Raw genomic sequence first — 14,078 nt, forward strand, 5'->3', positions numbered from 1 at the left:
AAGCTCCAGGTCACAGACTTCCTTGAGGGCCTTGACATAAAGCTTTTTACCCCATGAATCACAAGCTCTCTCTAATCATATGGTTGATATCTGGCCTTCCTTGACCCCTAGGCTTACCATTTGTGATGGTGCTTTTAGTGCCTTGAGCCTTGACTTAGGCCTCCTTATTTGACCCTCTTTAAATCATACATCACCCATGTTAGCCCCATAAGCTTCCACTTTAAACCACCCCTAAGGGATTAATACGCATATGTCAAGGATACTTACTTGCTAATAGGCATAGAGTGACCCCTGAAAGTCTTCTGCAAAGTGAAGCTCTTGACAGGAGTTGCTGCATCCACTTGATAATGAAGATGATGTGCAGTAGAACTGCTAAACTTTACAGAAAGTGGGTCCATCCTTGAATGCCTCTCCTTTGAGTTATCTGAGCTTTCCTTGTGTCCTGACTTTCCAAGCCTGGAGTCTTTCTCCACCCCGTCACCCTTTGCACCACAGCAAAAAAACATACTTTCCTCACTGTTTTCAAACTGTGCTGCTGCGGCAACCTGCAACTCTATGCATTTTAGAATGCTGCGTCAATATTGACCTTGTAGAATTTCTGCCATTTTTGCATGGTGTGTAAGAGCATGTTATAGCCAACAGTACAGTACAAATGCTATTTCTTCTTAGCATGGACTCATGCACATCAAACTTGAAATTGAAAGGCTGGGCCATAGCAGCACCACACACTCACAATCGCACTCACATGCATATGTATGTATGCATGTATGTGTGTATATATGTTTGATGTGTATATGTATACATATGCACATACAAACATACATGCATATTCATATATATTCACATATATAAATAAACACACACATACATCCACATATACATGTGTGTGCGCGTGCATATTTACATACACACTTTTATTTTTTTTTGGTGAAAGCGCACACACACACACACACACACATATATATATACGTATGGATGTATGTATGTACACACACATATATATGCGTACACATGTATGGAACTAATCTAATAAATATATATATTTATGTAGATTTGCATGCACACACGTGTACATGGATGTATGTGTGTATTTATTTATATATGTGAATATATATGAATATGCATGTATAACTTAAACATACATACATACATAAATATGTTGTGAGGATGCTGGGTGATGGCCTCTATAACACCACCAGCAGACACACAAGAAGAAAATGTAAAGGGACCAGATTACGGGACACTAAGATCCCAGCTCCAAGGGCACCAATCAACTCTGCACCTATCTTCAACCCTTTCAGTTAACACCTTCAGACACCTATACACGCCCCAATCTGACTCAGCCGATTCCTCCAGTTGTCCTCCCAAGTCAAATCTGACCTCCAACACCTCTGATCCTCAGCCTATATGCCCCAGCTGACCTCCTCTGACAGTTTGTTGACCTGAATCCTTCCGAGCTGACACACAGCTGAATGTAAACTGATTCAGAAGGCTAAAGCTGCAGTCCGATACGAGCCCCCCAGGTTCTTTTATTATCCTCCAACATTAGCTAACCATAAACCTCTAAACCCAGGGTCTAACTGAACACTTGACTGACCCTCTGCTGACCTTCAGCTGACACCTATCTGACTGATCTGACTGAATTAGATTCAGCTGACTGAAACAGACCCTGCTGATTGGGCTGACTCAACTGAATCAGAAATTTTCACTTATGTGTCTTCTGGCACTCCTTGACTCTCAAGCTACTCTAATTTCATAAAGATATAACATTATAGACTCTCAGCTTCCTGCAGCAGCAGACTCAAATCTGACTGTACTGACCAAGCTGACTCAGCTGACTCAGACTTCCTCTCCTCTGTGTTCTCTGACACTCTTAGATACTCAAAACACTCAAACCTGGCAAGGATCCAACCCTATGGACTCTCAACTGATTGGAACTGACTCATAGTTCACCCTGAATCATCATTCAGCCCACTAGCCAATCTACCTGACTACTGACAGTCCTAACTGTCAGACCTGACTCAAAACCACAACTCTTCAACTCAGATAAACCAATCCTAGCCCTCTACACCTTCAGCTGATTACATTTGATGCTCAATCAACCTTATCTGACTCGATATCTACTCATCCGATGTTGACTGAGTCAGCTTTGACTCAGCATCATCTCCCCAAACATCAGACTGACACACACACACGTGTTTTTTTTTTATTTTTTTCAGAAAGGAGACTTCTATTAAGTATGAAAAAATTTACAAAATGGAGATTTCACACCAATATAGGTGGAGATCTCAACCAATCAGGAGCCTTGTGCTGCCAATAGGGTCCCGAATGAGAGGACGTGAAAAAGATACCAATGTCCCACTCTCTCATAAACTGGCCGCGCTTCCTCTCCGCTGGCCCAGGTAGCCATGATGGTGTGAATAATATCACTCCAAATCCTGCAAAGACACTGAGAAACAAGAACGGGAGTACCCTCAATGGTCTCGGTGCATCTAGCCTTCCAGATATTCTAGGCTGAGATGCTAGCAATAATCTCCCAAGAACTGTCTAACCTCTGTGCCGGAGGGACAAAGTGTGAAAGTGGCAAATCCTAAAGAAAACCCTGCCGAGCAACTCCTTGCCCAGACTGTGTCAACCAAATGATAGAACCAAAAGAAATGATAGCATCCCTCTTAATCCTACCAAAGAGGTGTGCAATCGCCGACCAAACCCTCTATGCTTCCCTGCATTCCCATAAACAATGGTAAACTGACTCCGAAGCTCCTGCACATCTAGGGCATGCTGGGCAAGCACCAATAACTGACCTCCACTGATTGGTGGCCAGACCACCGTGAAGAGAAACCCAGATAAAGGAGGAAATCTGTGGCTTCCTATAAGAATGCCACAATCTCTGCCAAAAAACCCTCTGAATGTCAGTCGAAATGCCATAAGATTCCCAATGGGGTCTAAGAGTAGGGACACTCTGAAGTGTCCCAAGATAAGATGTCTGGCATTCCGCACCGTATAACTGAAAAAAGGCATGCTTTTCAAGGGGTTACAAGCATCCTTCCACACCCACTCACCGGGGTCCCAATGCAAATGTCTGATAGGGCAGCCACCATACAACCAAAGAATAACACTCTCTGTGATCATCCCTATGGGGGGGGGGGGGGGTTAACAAAGATGTGCTTCCCTTACCTGCCAAAAACTCTGAATGGACGAATCTAGGGGCCCTCAATAAGGTCCTGCACGTCACATCTCTCCAACTGCCATCCATCCTGTACAGAAAAAAAGACCAGTACATCATCCTCCCTAGGCAAGGGGAGACCCATAACCTAAAGAGGAACACCTGTCCCAGAAAAAACCCCAAACCAAGGCTGCATCAATCTGTGCAATCCTCCGACTAGAGCCTCTCAAATGCTGCGTGAGATCCAATCTCTGTACCTCGGTGAGGCTCTGAAACCTCTTCCAAGCCAACACTGTACGGCAAAGGGTCTCCCAGCCAGCCCAAAGAATATGCATAGCTGCCCCAAGTTTCCTACTATGCACATCTAAGATCAAGTCATTCCACAGAATGGACTGCCGGCGGTTAACTTCCTCCGCTGAACACGGGGGGATGTGTACCAAAAAACTCCTCGGGCAATCCCAGGCCCATAGGAGGGACCTAACCAGGGGGGATGAAGGGGAGTGGTGAACTGCATCCGAAAAAATAAAGCGTGAGCTGAGAGTCTAGTCACCTCCGCGAACAGGGACACACTTCGTGATCTGCTACTGAGAAAGTCCTTCCACGGCTCAGTGCCTGGAAGAAAGCCCCTAACAACCAGCTTACACAGCAAAGCCTTACATTGCACCTCAGGGTCAATGATATTCAATCCCCCTTCCTCCTTACGCCTGATAATGGTTTCCCAAGCAACTCTAGCCCTCGTGTGTGCATTTCCATCAAGCCCTGACCAAAGAAAGTTCCGAATAAGGCCACGAAGCTGGCCAATGCAGCCCTTATAAAAAATCCAGCACGAAGCGATAAACCAAGTCGTGGCTAGCAAAACTTGGTTAAACACGAAAGCTCTAGAGGCCAAGTCAAGTTTCCTCCTACTCCAGTGATGAAGTTTGCTTTTAATGCTTAAGAGCACTGGAGCAAACTGTTGTGCAGGGGAGATGTCAACGCCCACCTGACAACCAAGGTATCTGGCAGAGCATCCTCTCTCAATCCAAGTAAAACCAACATTTGTACCCCAATCTGCAAGAGGAGAATCACTGATCCAAAAACCAACTGACTTATGCCAATTGATGGTAGCTCCTGCTGCCAAACAAAAGGCCTCCAAGGCTGTCCGGAAAGCACATAAACAAGCATGTGAAGCCTCAAGGAACAACGCCGTATCATCTGCTAACTCAGAGTCCAAAAACTCTTCCTCCGTACATAAAGGCAGCCTAAGACCCACCACCAGGGGCAGCCCGAAGAAACCTGCTCATAGCCTCAGCTACAATGAGGTACAGTAAAGGGGCGAGGGGACAGCCCTGCCTCACTGAACGGGAAATCTGAAAACGGCTAAAACAGTGCTATGAGCCTTCCCTGTATAGGCAAGACACACCTCTGATCCAGTTTTGGGAAAACCCCATGTGTGCCATAGTGCCCTCCAAAAAATCCCAATCCACTCCATAATAAGCTTTTTCAAAATCAAGCAAAAGAATGGCAAGAGGCTGCTGACTAGACTTTGCCCACTCGACAGCTTCCCAGAAAGAAAAGATGTTATCAAATATACTCCTTCCTTGGAGGAACCCATTTTGGGTATCACAGATAGTCCTTTGGAGAATCCGCTGCAACCTTATACTCAAGGCTTTAGCTAAGATTTTATATGCAGATCCAAGGAGGGTGATGGGCCTCCATTGCTTGATGTCAGTCTTCTCCCCACTCTTGGGGATAAGGTGAATCAGCCCCTCCGTGAGGTATGGAGGCATCATACCCAACAACCACATTTCCTGAAGGGCAACAGTGATAGCATCTCCAATATGATCCCAAAAACGAATAAAGAAGGCGGGAGAAAGACCATCATCCCCTGGGCATGAACCACTGGAAAGAGCATGCAGTGCGTGAAGGAATTCATCCTTCGAGAAAGGGGGATCCAGGGAAGAACACATAGCATCTGAAATGAGCCTGGGCATGCACTCCCAAACTTTCTACCGTGCCACATCTCTCTGAGGGGAGGGCACCTCTGCAGTCAACAAAGACCGATAAAATTCTGAAGCAATACCCCTCACCTTATCAGGCTCAATTTGAACCTCACCCCGTGAATCCTGCAAGTACCTCACAGAATCCCTGCTATGGGAAGGCCTGTGTGCTGAAAAAAACTCTTTGTTGCATCTGGCACCCATCTGAGTCCAAAAGGCCTCGTTCGCATGAAAGGCGAACTCAACCCTCCTGCTGTCCATGGCCAACTGCAGCTCTGCTCTAACTATGGTCAAGAGGTCTGTAATCCAACTCGCATGTGGATGCTTTTCATGTTCCCTCTGAAGAGCAACAATCCTACGCCTAGAGCTATGACGAGGATCAGGACCGTCACAAGATCTCCATAACTCTCTGATCTCAAGGGAGATGTCAGCATCTAGATAAAGAGAGTCAAGGATACGGATACAGGGAGAGGGCGAGCGAGCCCCAGGCTCCCTGAGACACAAAACGACGGGGCAATGATCAGATTTGGTGGTGCCAGGCATAATAGCAATGGTGCCTCCTCTGTCCAAGGACCAATCATCCACATAAAACCTGTCCAGACGTGCAAAGATGCTCTCATCCCCGCTCCTGCGGTTTTGCCAAGAGAAAGATAAGGAATTTGGCCTTCTCTGGAAGTCATCCTCAGTCCAGCAATCCCTGCCAGAAAAGGAAAGCGTGAACCTCTCCCATGAGGCTCGCTCCAAAGGGTGTAAACCCCCTTCGCGTCCACCCTTCTTGTCAGAAGGTTGCTCAACCATATGAAAATCTCCTCCCATTATCCAATGACCAACCTGGGGAATGACATTTGTGATGGTGTCCCAAAAGGCCACCCTTTCACCTCTCACGTTAGGTGCATAGATATTCAAGATTCCCAATTTCTAACCCTCATGCATGATCAAGATCCATTGCGCTCTAGCAGGGATGATAACACCGTTCCCAATAACATGAGGTATAATAGATGCTGCCACTGAAATACAAACACCCCCTCTAGTCCCAACTGCCGAGGACTAGAAGGTGTGGCCAGAAAACATCTTACCAGTTTTGCCACAATGAGATCTATCCAATTTGTGTTCCTGCAACAAAAGCACATCCATAGGCCCTCCTGTAATAGCACTGTGAAGCTAGTCCTTCAGAAGGTGCTTCCTACCACGGGTGGGAAGCCCTGCAAGGCCCTGAACATTCCATGAGACGATTCTCATGGAAGAGAAGAGGGTTTGACCCCCGATTCAAGAAGACGATGGGCAGCCTGAGGACGCCTCTCATAATGCTGGAGGACGGGAAAATCCACAGGGCAAAGTCCACTAACATGCCCTTGTCCGAGGCCCTGCACCGTGCCTGCATATGCACGAGAAACTTGTTCGCCCTGCGGGGCATCATGCTGAAAATCCTGTAGTGAACATCCTGCATATCGCCCCCTCCAAGTAGAGAGGACTCCACAAAGTCATCGTGATCTGAGATATCATCTCTCTGCAAAGATGCATCAGCTAACACATCCCTCTGACCAGAAACATCATCTATCTGTACCTGAACCGAGAAAGCCTTCCATCAATCGCACCAGGGGGGCGGGCGTGAGAGACAGCTCGCCACACCTGGCGGATTGAAGGACGAGAAGGAACCAAGGGAGGTGGGCCTGAGAGGCCCGCTTACGAGGCCTCCTGCGACCTCGAGCCCGAGGACAAACTAGAGCAAAGTGACCCTGTTGTTGACAAACCCGGCACTGATCGGGTTTACTTGCAATCTCCATACGTTGCTTCAAAGGGCCACAAGGACCCAAAAGCAAAACATAGTCCTCAAAGAGCTCAATGTCATGGGCAAGAACCATGACCCTGGGGACAGCATCAGCCGAGGCAGTGAACACCTGGGCAGAAGATGTCAGCAAGGCGTGAAGGGGGGGCACTTGAAGAACAAGCCCAAAGGCAGACCCGATGGCCTCTAACATAGGCCAATATGCGTGAGGAAGACCTGGGAATCTGACAGTAATCGGGAAACGGTTCCGGTCTTCCTCAACAGGGTCAAAATAGCTGGAGTAGGGAAGAAAGAATATCTTCCCTACTCCAGAGGAAGAAAGAATATCTTCCTCGGGCCCAATGGCAAAGGGCTGCCCTTCAAAACCTCTGAGGCTGCGTCCTCAGAATCAAAATCCACTTGGAAGAAACCTCTTCCAAGCAACCTGACATCTCGAAAGTGTAGAGCGAGGTCGGAGGGCAGAGCCGCCAGGACCCAATCCCAAGCCTGGAGACGGGACGGGTGAGATCCAAAGATTCTGGCAATGAGGGTCGTTTTGGAGTCTTTTTCTATTTCGGCGTAGAGGACCGCAAGCTCGGCTTCGGAAAATACAATGGTTCGCCCGGCCGAGGGAGAATGATTAGCCATGATGCTAATCGAGGAAAAAGGCCGACTTGAACCCGGATGAGGAGCAATCCGAACCAAGGGGGAGGCGTTCACACACAGGTGTTTTATCTCCATAAACTCAATCAAAGCAGCACATTCACCACAACTAAAACATCAAATCCAAAAACTTTGCATCGATTCATAACAGATACAATCCAAACTCTCTGACTTCATCAAATAGATAAAAACACAACAGTGGGCCAAAACATATGAGAAGAAAACAACAAACATCATAGGGATCCTCTACAGGTATACCCCAACAACAACACTTCAAAGCATCGTCTTTAGCAACTACAGTTGAGGATGTATTAAGTTGAGCCAAGTCTCTAACAGAGATGCTACACAGAGATCCTAGGGCAGCCACATCCTAGCTGATCCTCTGGTCTTCAACACTCCCTCTGCTCAGGCAAAACCAAAACCACTCACACTGTTTACTGCCGGTGTCTACAACCACAAATAGATGCAGGGCCTCCAGCCTGCAAACTTCAACAAAGAAAAATGACCTGCAAGAAACCTCTCCACTGCAGTCCATCGCCTCTCTTGTGGAGTCACTCTATCCCTTCCTCCTCCGAAAAAACTAAATTGTGCTCTTCTTCAACTCGTGGCCACCTTGCTTTCTTCTAGAATGTAGCACCACCCGATTCCCTCGATTGCCCATACTCTTTCCTTTTTCCTTCACACCTGTGCACATCCATTAGACTACCACGTGTCGCTTTTGCCACCATGGATCCACTACACACTATCATATATACATTATATTTGCTTATACATCATGTTTGGATTGGGCTCGGGATTCCTCTCACATATTGCCCAAATCCCCTGGGTGAAACACTTGTAAGTGTTTCACCTTCCCCTTTGTGCTTCAAACTCCTCTCTTCCTCTAACTTTCTGAAGAAGGAAAAGTTTATTGAAGTTCTGCATGATAGGATCAAGGAGAAGGTGGAGGTGAAAGATCCACACACATTTGCAGAAGTTGTGAAGATTGCCATGTAACAAGAAAGGAAGATGAGATGGAGGGTTGGTTTGTGTATGCCACCCACTATGCCAGGTAGAGATGATACATTTGATTTGCTTGATGTGTGTCATGCTAGTAGTAGTGTGCATGATGTGGATCCCTGTGTGAGTGATGTGTCAGTGGATGCAAAGGCATTGGATTAGTGTGTTTGTGAAGTTACAGAAAGTGCAGGTTGTATGGCTATGGACCCAGAGTTGGAGGTAGTAGATGCTGGCAAAGTGATGGGAGGATTGCTCAGAGGTTGGTGAGTCTACTATGGAGGGGCAGGTGGTCCCTAGTGTGTTGGAGATATCACAAACACCTAAATTGGGGATTGCTTCATCAGAGGGTGCCAGTGTGGCGTCTACAAGTTTGTTTTATGATGTGTGTGAAGTAGAGAGTTTGTCAGAATTGCCTTTGTATGATGACACAGGGGCAAATGGTGCTAGCATGGTTTAGCAATCATATGTGGATGAATATATGGATAGTGGTGTGGATAATGTTGTGGATGTTTTGTTGGATGACACTTTGGAGGGGATCTTTGCTTTGTTTGAAGAATCTGTGGATCTAGCTCATGTTGAGCAGGTTGATGCCCATGTGGATACTAGAGTGTGTATCAGGGATGATGAGCTTTTGGATGCTATGAGCATGTTGTTGGAATTTGGTTTGAAGACGTGGAGGATTAGGCATGAAATATTTTCGGAATCATGTAAGTATGATCTTTGGGCTGTATGGAGGTGTGCAACAAGGATATATGGTGTTTGATCCAGGTGGGTGGATCAAGTCAGTTGGATGGCTTTGGAGGATGGTGTTATACCCTTTTAATCCAGGAGGGTGTTGGGTGTTGAAATGCTGGATGGTGCCTTGATGTTGTTAATGGAGTTATATGGAGTGATTTGTGGAAGAGAGGAGTTTGAAGAACAAACGAGAAGGTGAAACACTTGAAAAGTGTTTCACCCAAGGGGTTGGGCAATATGTGAGAGAAACCCCAAGCCCAATCCAAACATGATGTATAGGTAGATATAATGTATATATGATAATGTGAAGTGGACCCTTGGTGGCAAAAACAACGCGTAGCAGCCTAATGGATGTGCGTAGGCGTGAAGGAAAAAGGAAAGAGTATGGGTAATTGTGGGGGTCGGGCAACGCAACATTCTAGAAGAAAACAAGACCGCGACGAGTAGATGAAAGGGGAGAATTTTTTAAGTTTTAGAGAGTTTTTTTTGAGACGAGGAGCAGGGACTGCAGAGGAGAGGTTACCTGCAGGTCAGTTTTTTTTGTTGAAGTTTGCTACCTGAAGAACCTGCAGATTTTAAAGGTTGCAGAAAATAAGGTCAGTACAATGTGAGTAGGTTTGTTTGAGTCAGAGTAGAGGGTGTGCTGAGGACCAGAGAATCAGCTAGGACGTGGATGTCCTAGGATCTCTGTGTGGCATCTCTGTTAGAGACTTGGCTCAGTCTAATACTTGCTCAACTGTAGCTGTTGTCTGTTAGGTGAAGACTGGTTTGTGTTTGAAAAAGACATGCAAATTGTAGCTGCAGATTTGGTCAAGCTTGAAGTTGTGGGTATGAAGACTATGCTTTGAAGAGCTGTTGCTAGGGTCTACCTGTGGAGGATCCCTAAGGTTTTTGGTGTTTTCTTCTCGTATGTTTTGGCCCATGTCTTAGGGATGTTGAGACACTGATGTGTTTTTTGTCTATTTGGAGAAGTCGGAGAGTTTGGGTTGTAACTGCTTTGAATGGATGCAAAGTTTTTGGTTTTGATGTTTTAGTTGTGGTGAATGTGCTGCTTTGATTGAGTTTATGGAGATAACACACCTGTGTGTGTCAGCCTGTTGTCTGGGAAGCTGATGCTAAGTTAGAGCTGACTCAGTCAACATCAGATGAGAAGATACAGAGTCAAATAAGGTCATTTGAGCATCAACTGTAATCAGCTGAAGGTGTAGAGGACTAGGATTGGTTTATTTGGGTTGAAGGGAGTGGTTTTGAGTCAAGTCTGACAGTTAGGGGACTGTCAATAGTCAGATAGACTGGTTAGTGGGCTGAATGGTGATTCGGAGTCAACTGTTAGTCAGTTGTAATCAGTTGAGAGTCCATAGTGTTGGATCCTTGCGAGGTTTGAGTGTTTTGAGGGTCTAAAATCGTTAGAGGACACAGAGGAGAGGAAGTCTAATGCAACTGAATCAGTTGGGTCTGTTTCAGTCAGTTGAATCTGATCAGTCAAATCAATCAGACAGATGTCAGAAGAATGTCAACAGAATGTCAGCAAAAGGTCAGCAGAGGGCAGTCAAGTGTTCAGTTAGACCCTGGGGTTAGAGGTTTAAGGTTAGCTGATGTTGGAGGATAATAAAAGAGCCAAGAAGACTCATATCGGACTGGGGTGTCAGTCTTTTGAATTACTTTACAGTCAGCTGTGTGTCAACTGGGAAGGATTCAGGTCAGCAGACTGTCAAAGGAGGTCAGTTGTGGTATATACGTTAAAGATCCGAGGTGTTGGAGGTCAGGTCTGACTTGGGAGGACAACTGGAGGAACCAACTGAGTCAAATTGGGGTGTGTATAGGTGTCCGAAGGTGTTAGCTGGAGGACTATAAGGATAGGTGCAGAGTTGATTGGTGCCCTTGGAGCTGGGATCTTAGTATCCCGTAATTCCGATCCCTTTACATTTTCTTCTTGCGTGTCTGCTGCTGCTGGTGGTGTTATCGAGGCCATCACCCGGCATCTTCACAACGCAAATACATACAAACATATGTGCATGCATACATATCTACATACAGCGTGTGTGTGTGTCCACATGCATGTGAGTGGGTGTGAGTTGGTGGGGGTGTGTGTGTGTGTGTGGAATTGTCTCTGAAAGAGCCATACATCTTAGACAGGTGGATGATGCAATATGGCGTCTTGCAAGTGTAACCCCCACTGACAATGTACCTGTCAAACATCTCCAGAGGAAAAGTCTTTGTTTCAAAGGCATTTTACTTTTCCATATCATTCGAATATTCCTCATTTGCTTTGGCATTGTCCTTGTTCTAGGATCCTCCTCAGGCGTATTTCTGATTATCTTTGCCTTCGCTTCCCAACTCATAGATTTGGGAAACATTTCTGGCTCTTTGGCAGACATCTCAGAACTTTGTCCCAATACTCACTTTTTCTATTTTGGGTGAGATATTGGGCCCTATGGACCATCTGGAGTGAACACAATTTTGCATATTTGGGAAGGCACAATCTCCAATCATATGAATCTTTCCGAGCCTCATTGCGACAGTCTGTATATGCTGCTTGCCTTGAGGGTGACATGGATGCATCTTGTATTCAGCTTTTCTTCGAGTGCTTTTGATCTTTGGATATTCTCCACTCTGGAGAATATGATTATGTAAACTTTCTTGTGTGCTTCCATTAGGCTCTCCTTTGGAGTCTAATGTCTTGTATATTGACTTTATGAAAATATAACAATTACTGGTTTTACTATAAAAAAAAAAAAAGTGTGTGTGTGTGGTGTGTGTGGTGCGCTCGCCTGCGACCCTGTTCTACTGCTCGTCTGCGACCCTGCGACCCTGTTCGCTGCGACTCTGTTCGCCTGCAAACCTGCGACTGTAATCGCCTGCGTCTCTGCTCGACTCTGCTCGCCACTTACCTGTCTGATAAAGCCGGCGACCACATGAAAGAATCTGTCCAGCGACAGCGTGAGTCTTCTCTGTGCCGCTGAGTGTGTTCACTCGCCCCTGTGTGTGCTGCGTTGTACATCTCTGTTTGTGTCTGTACGCACGTGCGTGCGTACTGTGTGTGTGTGCGTGTTTTTGTGTGTGTGTGTGTGTCAGCCAGCCCGACTCCTGTTCTACAGCAGCGTTCTACAGCAGCAGTACTTCCTCGTCTGCAGCAGCATTAGGGTTTCTACTTCATTTGGGGCTTGCAGTAGATTCGGCCAGTGGTACCGCAGCAAATTCTTGTCTGCAGCAGCAGTAGGGCTTTCAGCAGTTCTGGGGATTATAGAAAATTTAAGGTGTGCATGATGGAATCACCTGAGCTGGCCATTTATAAGCGTCGGAAAGCAATGAACACCTCCAATTTGGATGCCATGTCTTTGATTAAGGAATGCCTGCATGAGGATTTCGAAGAAGCAAGATGTGCTTGGGAAGGACCTGCTCCAGCCACAGAAGTGCGTATTCCGGTGCAGGAGCTCATGGATCCGGTTGCGCAGTATGCATTGAATGCAGTGATTCTCTTTTTCCCGGGCAAGATGCCTAGTGCACAGGATGTGGGACAATGGGTTGATTTCTTGCTTAAGCGTCAAGCAGTCCGGGGTGTTTATTTTGGAGCAAGAGGATTCTATGAGGTCTTGTTAGCAGACATGGAAGCTAGAGATGCTTTGTTGGAAATGTCTCCCCTCTTCTTCAATACGCAAATGACTCATGTTCTTCCCTGGGCTCTTACTAAAGATTATCAGAGCCTTATTCGACATAAGTGCCCTGTTTGGGTTGAAGTGGTGGATTTTCCTCGTACTTGGCGTCATTTTCTTCCTTTGTTGGCTGCTCAATTGGGCAAAGTGATTTGCCCCCCGAAGTTGGATGCCAATACAAATCGTTTTTGTATTCTATGGGACACTGATCTTCCTGCTCCTATGGGCATTACCGTTGATTCTGGGGACACAGTGGTCGGAAAGCGACCATTCAAGCTTAAATGGGGGAAATTTGCCAATTCCTGTTTTCACTGTGGCAAATTTGGTCATATGCAATCTGAATGTTCTGAACCAAATCTACAACCCCCTCCTTCGGCTGTCCCTACCCCTCAGACTCCTCCTCCAGCGAAATCTTCCCCTGAGGCACAATCTAAAGGTGCTTCTGCATCCACATCAACAACTGGACTAAATAAAGGTAAAGGGAAGCAGTCTCAAATGCCAAGTGTTCCTGCTTCCCCGAACATCAAAGACAAGGGCAAAGAGAAGCTTCCTGCTACTCAGGCGTGGATAGTACCCAAGAAAACTGTCAAAGCACGTACTCTACCATCTTCTCGCAATTATGTGCCCCCCTTGAAGAATGTTGCTCAGCAAAAACTGCCTTGTAATGATAACTCTTCCTTGGCTCAGGCCTGGGATAAAGTTGTTCGATCCTATAAGGAAGTAGTTACAGGGGGCACCGCTTCAACGTCGGAAGGCCATCACTTGTTTCCTCCACATTCGAGTTTTGATTTGGCAGTTGATGTTTCCGCGACAGATGCGGATGTGCCCATGGGCACGAGTTCTTAAGCTTTCTGTTGGTTTTCTCGCCCACTGTATATACCATTTAAGATGCATAGTTCTATACATTGCATTTCATATAATGTGCGCGGATTATGCAATCAGGATAAATGGAGGCTAATCTGGCACTATGTACATACTTGCAAAGCAGATATTGTTGTTCTTCAAGAGCATAATCAGCATAATTTTGCCGGACAAACTTCCTATTTTGCGGGATATTGGATAGCTTATGCAGGATCCGCTGGATACTCTGGAGTGCTGATGCTTGTTCGCCATGAATT

At 46.2% G+C, this 14,078-nt stretch overlaps 1 protein-coding gene across 4 annotated transcripts in view; it reads right to left on the reverse strand.

Annotated features, from left to right (window-relative positions):
- LOC147634918 (flagellar WD repeat-containing protein Pf20-like) overlaps nt 1-14,078 on the reverse strand; it is a 148,335-nt gene that overhangs the window by 47,178 nt on the left and 87,079 nt on the right. For all 4 annotated transcript variants that reach the window (XR_015266820.1, XM_086804181.1, XM_086804179.1 and 1 more), the window contains one exon: nt 268-545. Coding sequence is in view for 3 of the 4 variants with exons in the window: in XM_086804181.1 (XP_086660307.1) it covers nt 268-545 (278 nt within the window). In the remaining variant the exon portion in view is untranslated. The remainder of the gene's footprint in view (nt 1-267; nt 546-14,078) is intronic.

Source organism: Cibotium barometz, chromosome 10, assembly GCF_041138505.1.
Source record: "Cibotium barometz isolate CiBa-2024 chromosome 10, ASM4113850v1, whole genome shotgun sequence".
Classification (NCBI taxonomy): Eukaryota; Viridiplantae; Streptophyta; class Polypodiopsida; order Cyatheales; family Cibotiaceae; genus Cibotium; species Cibotium barometz.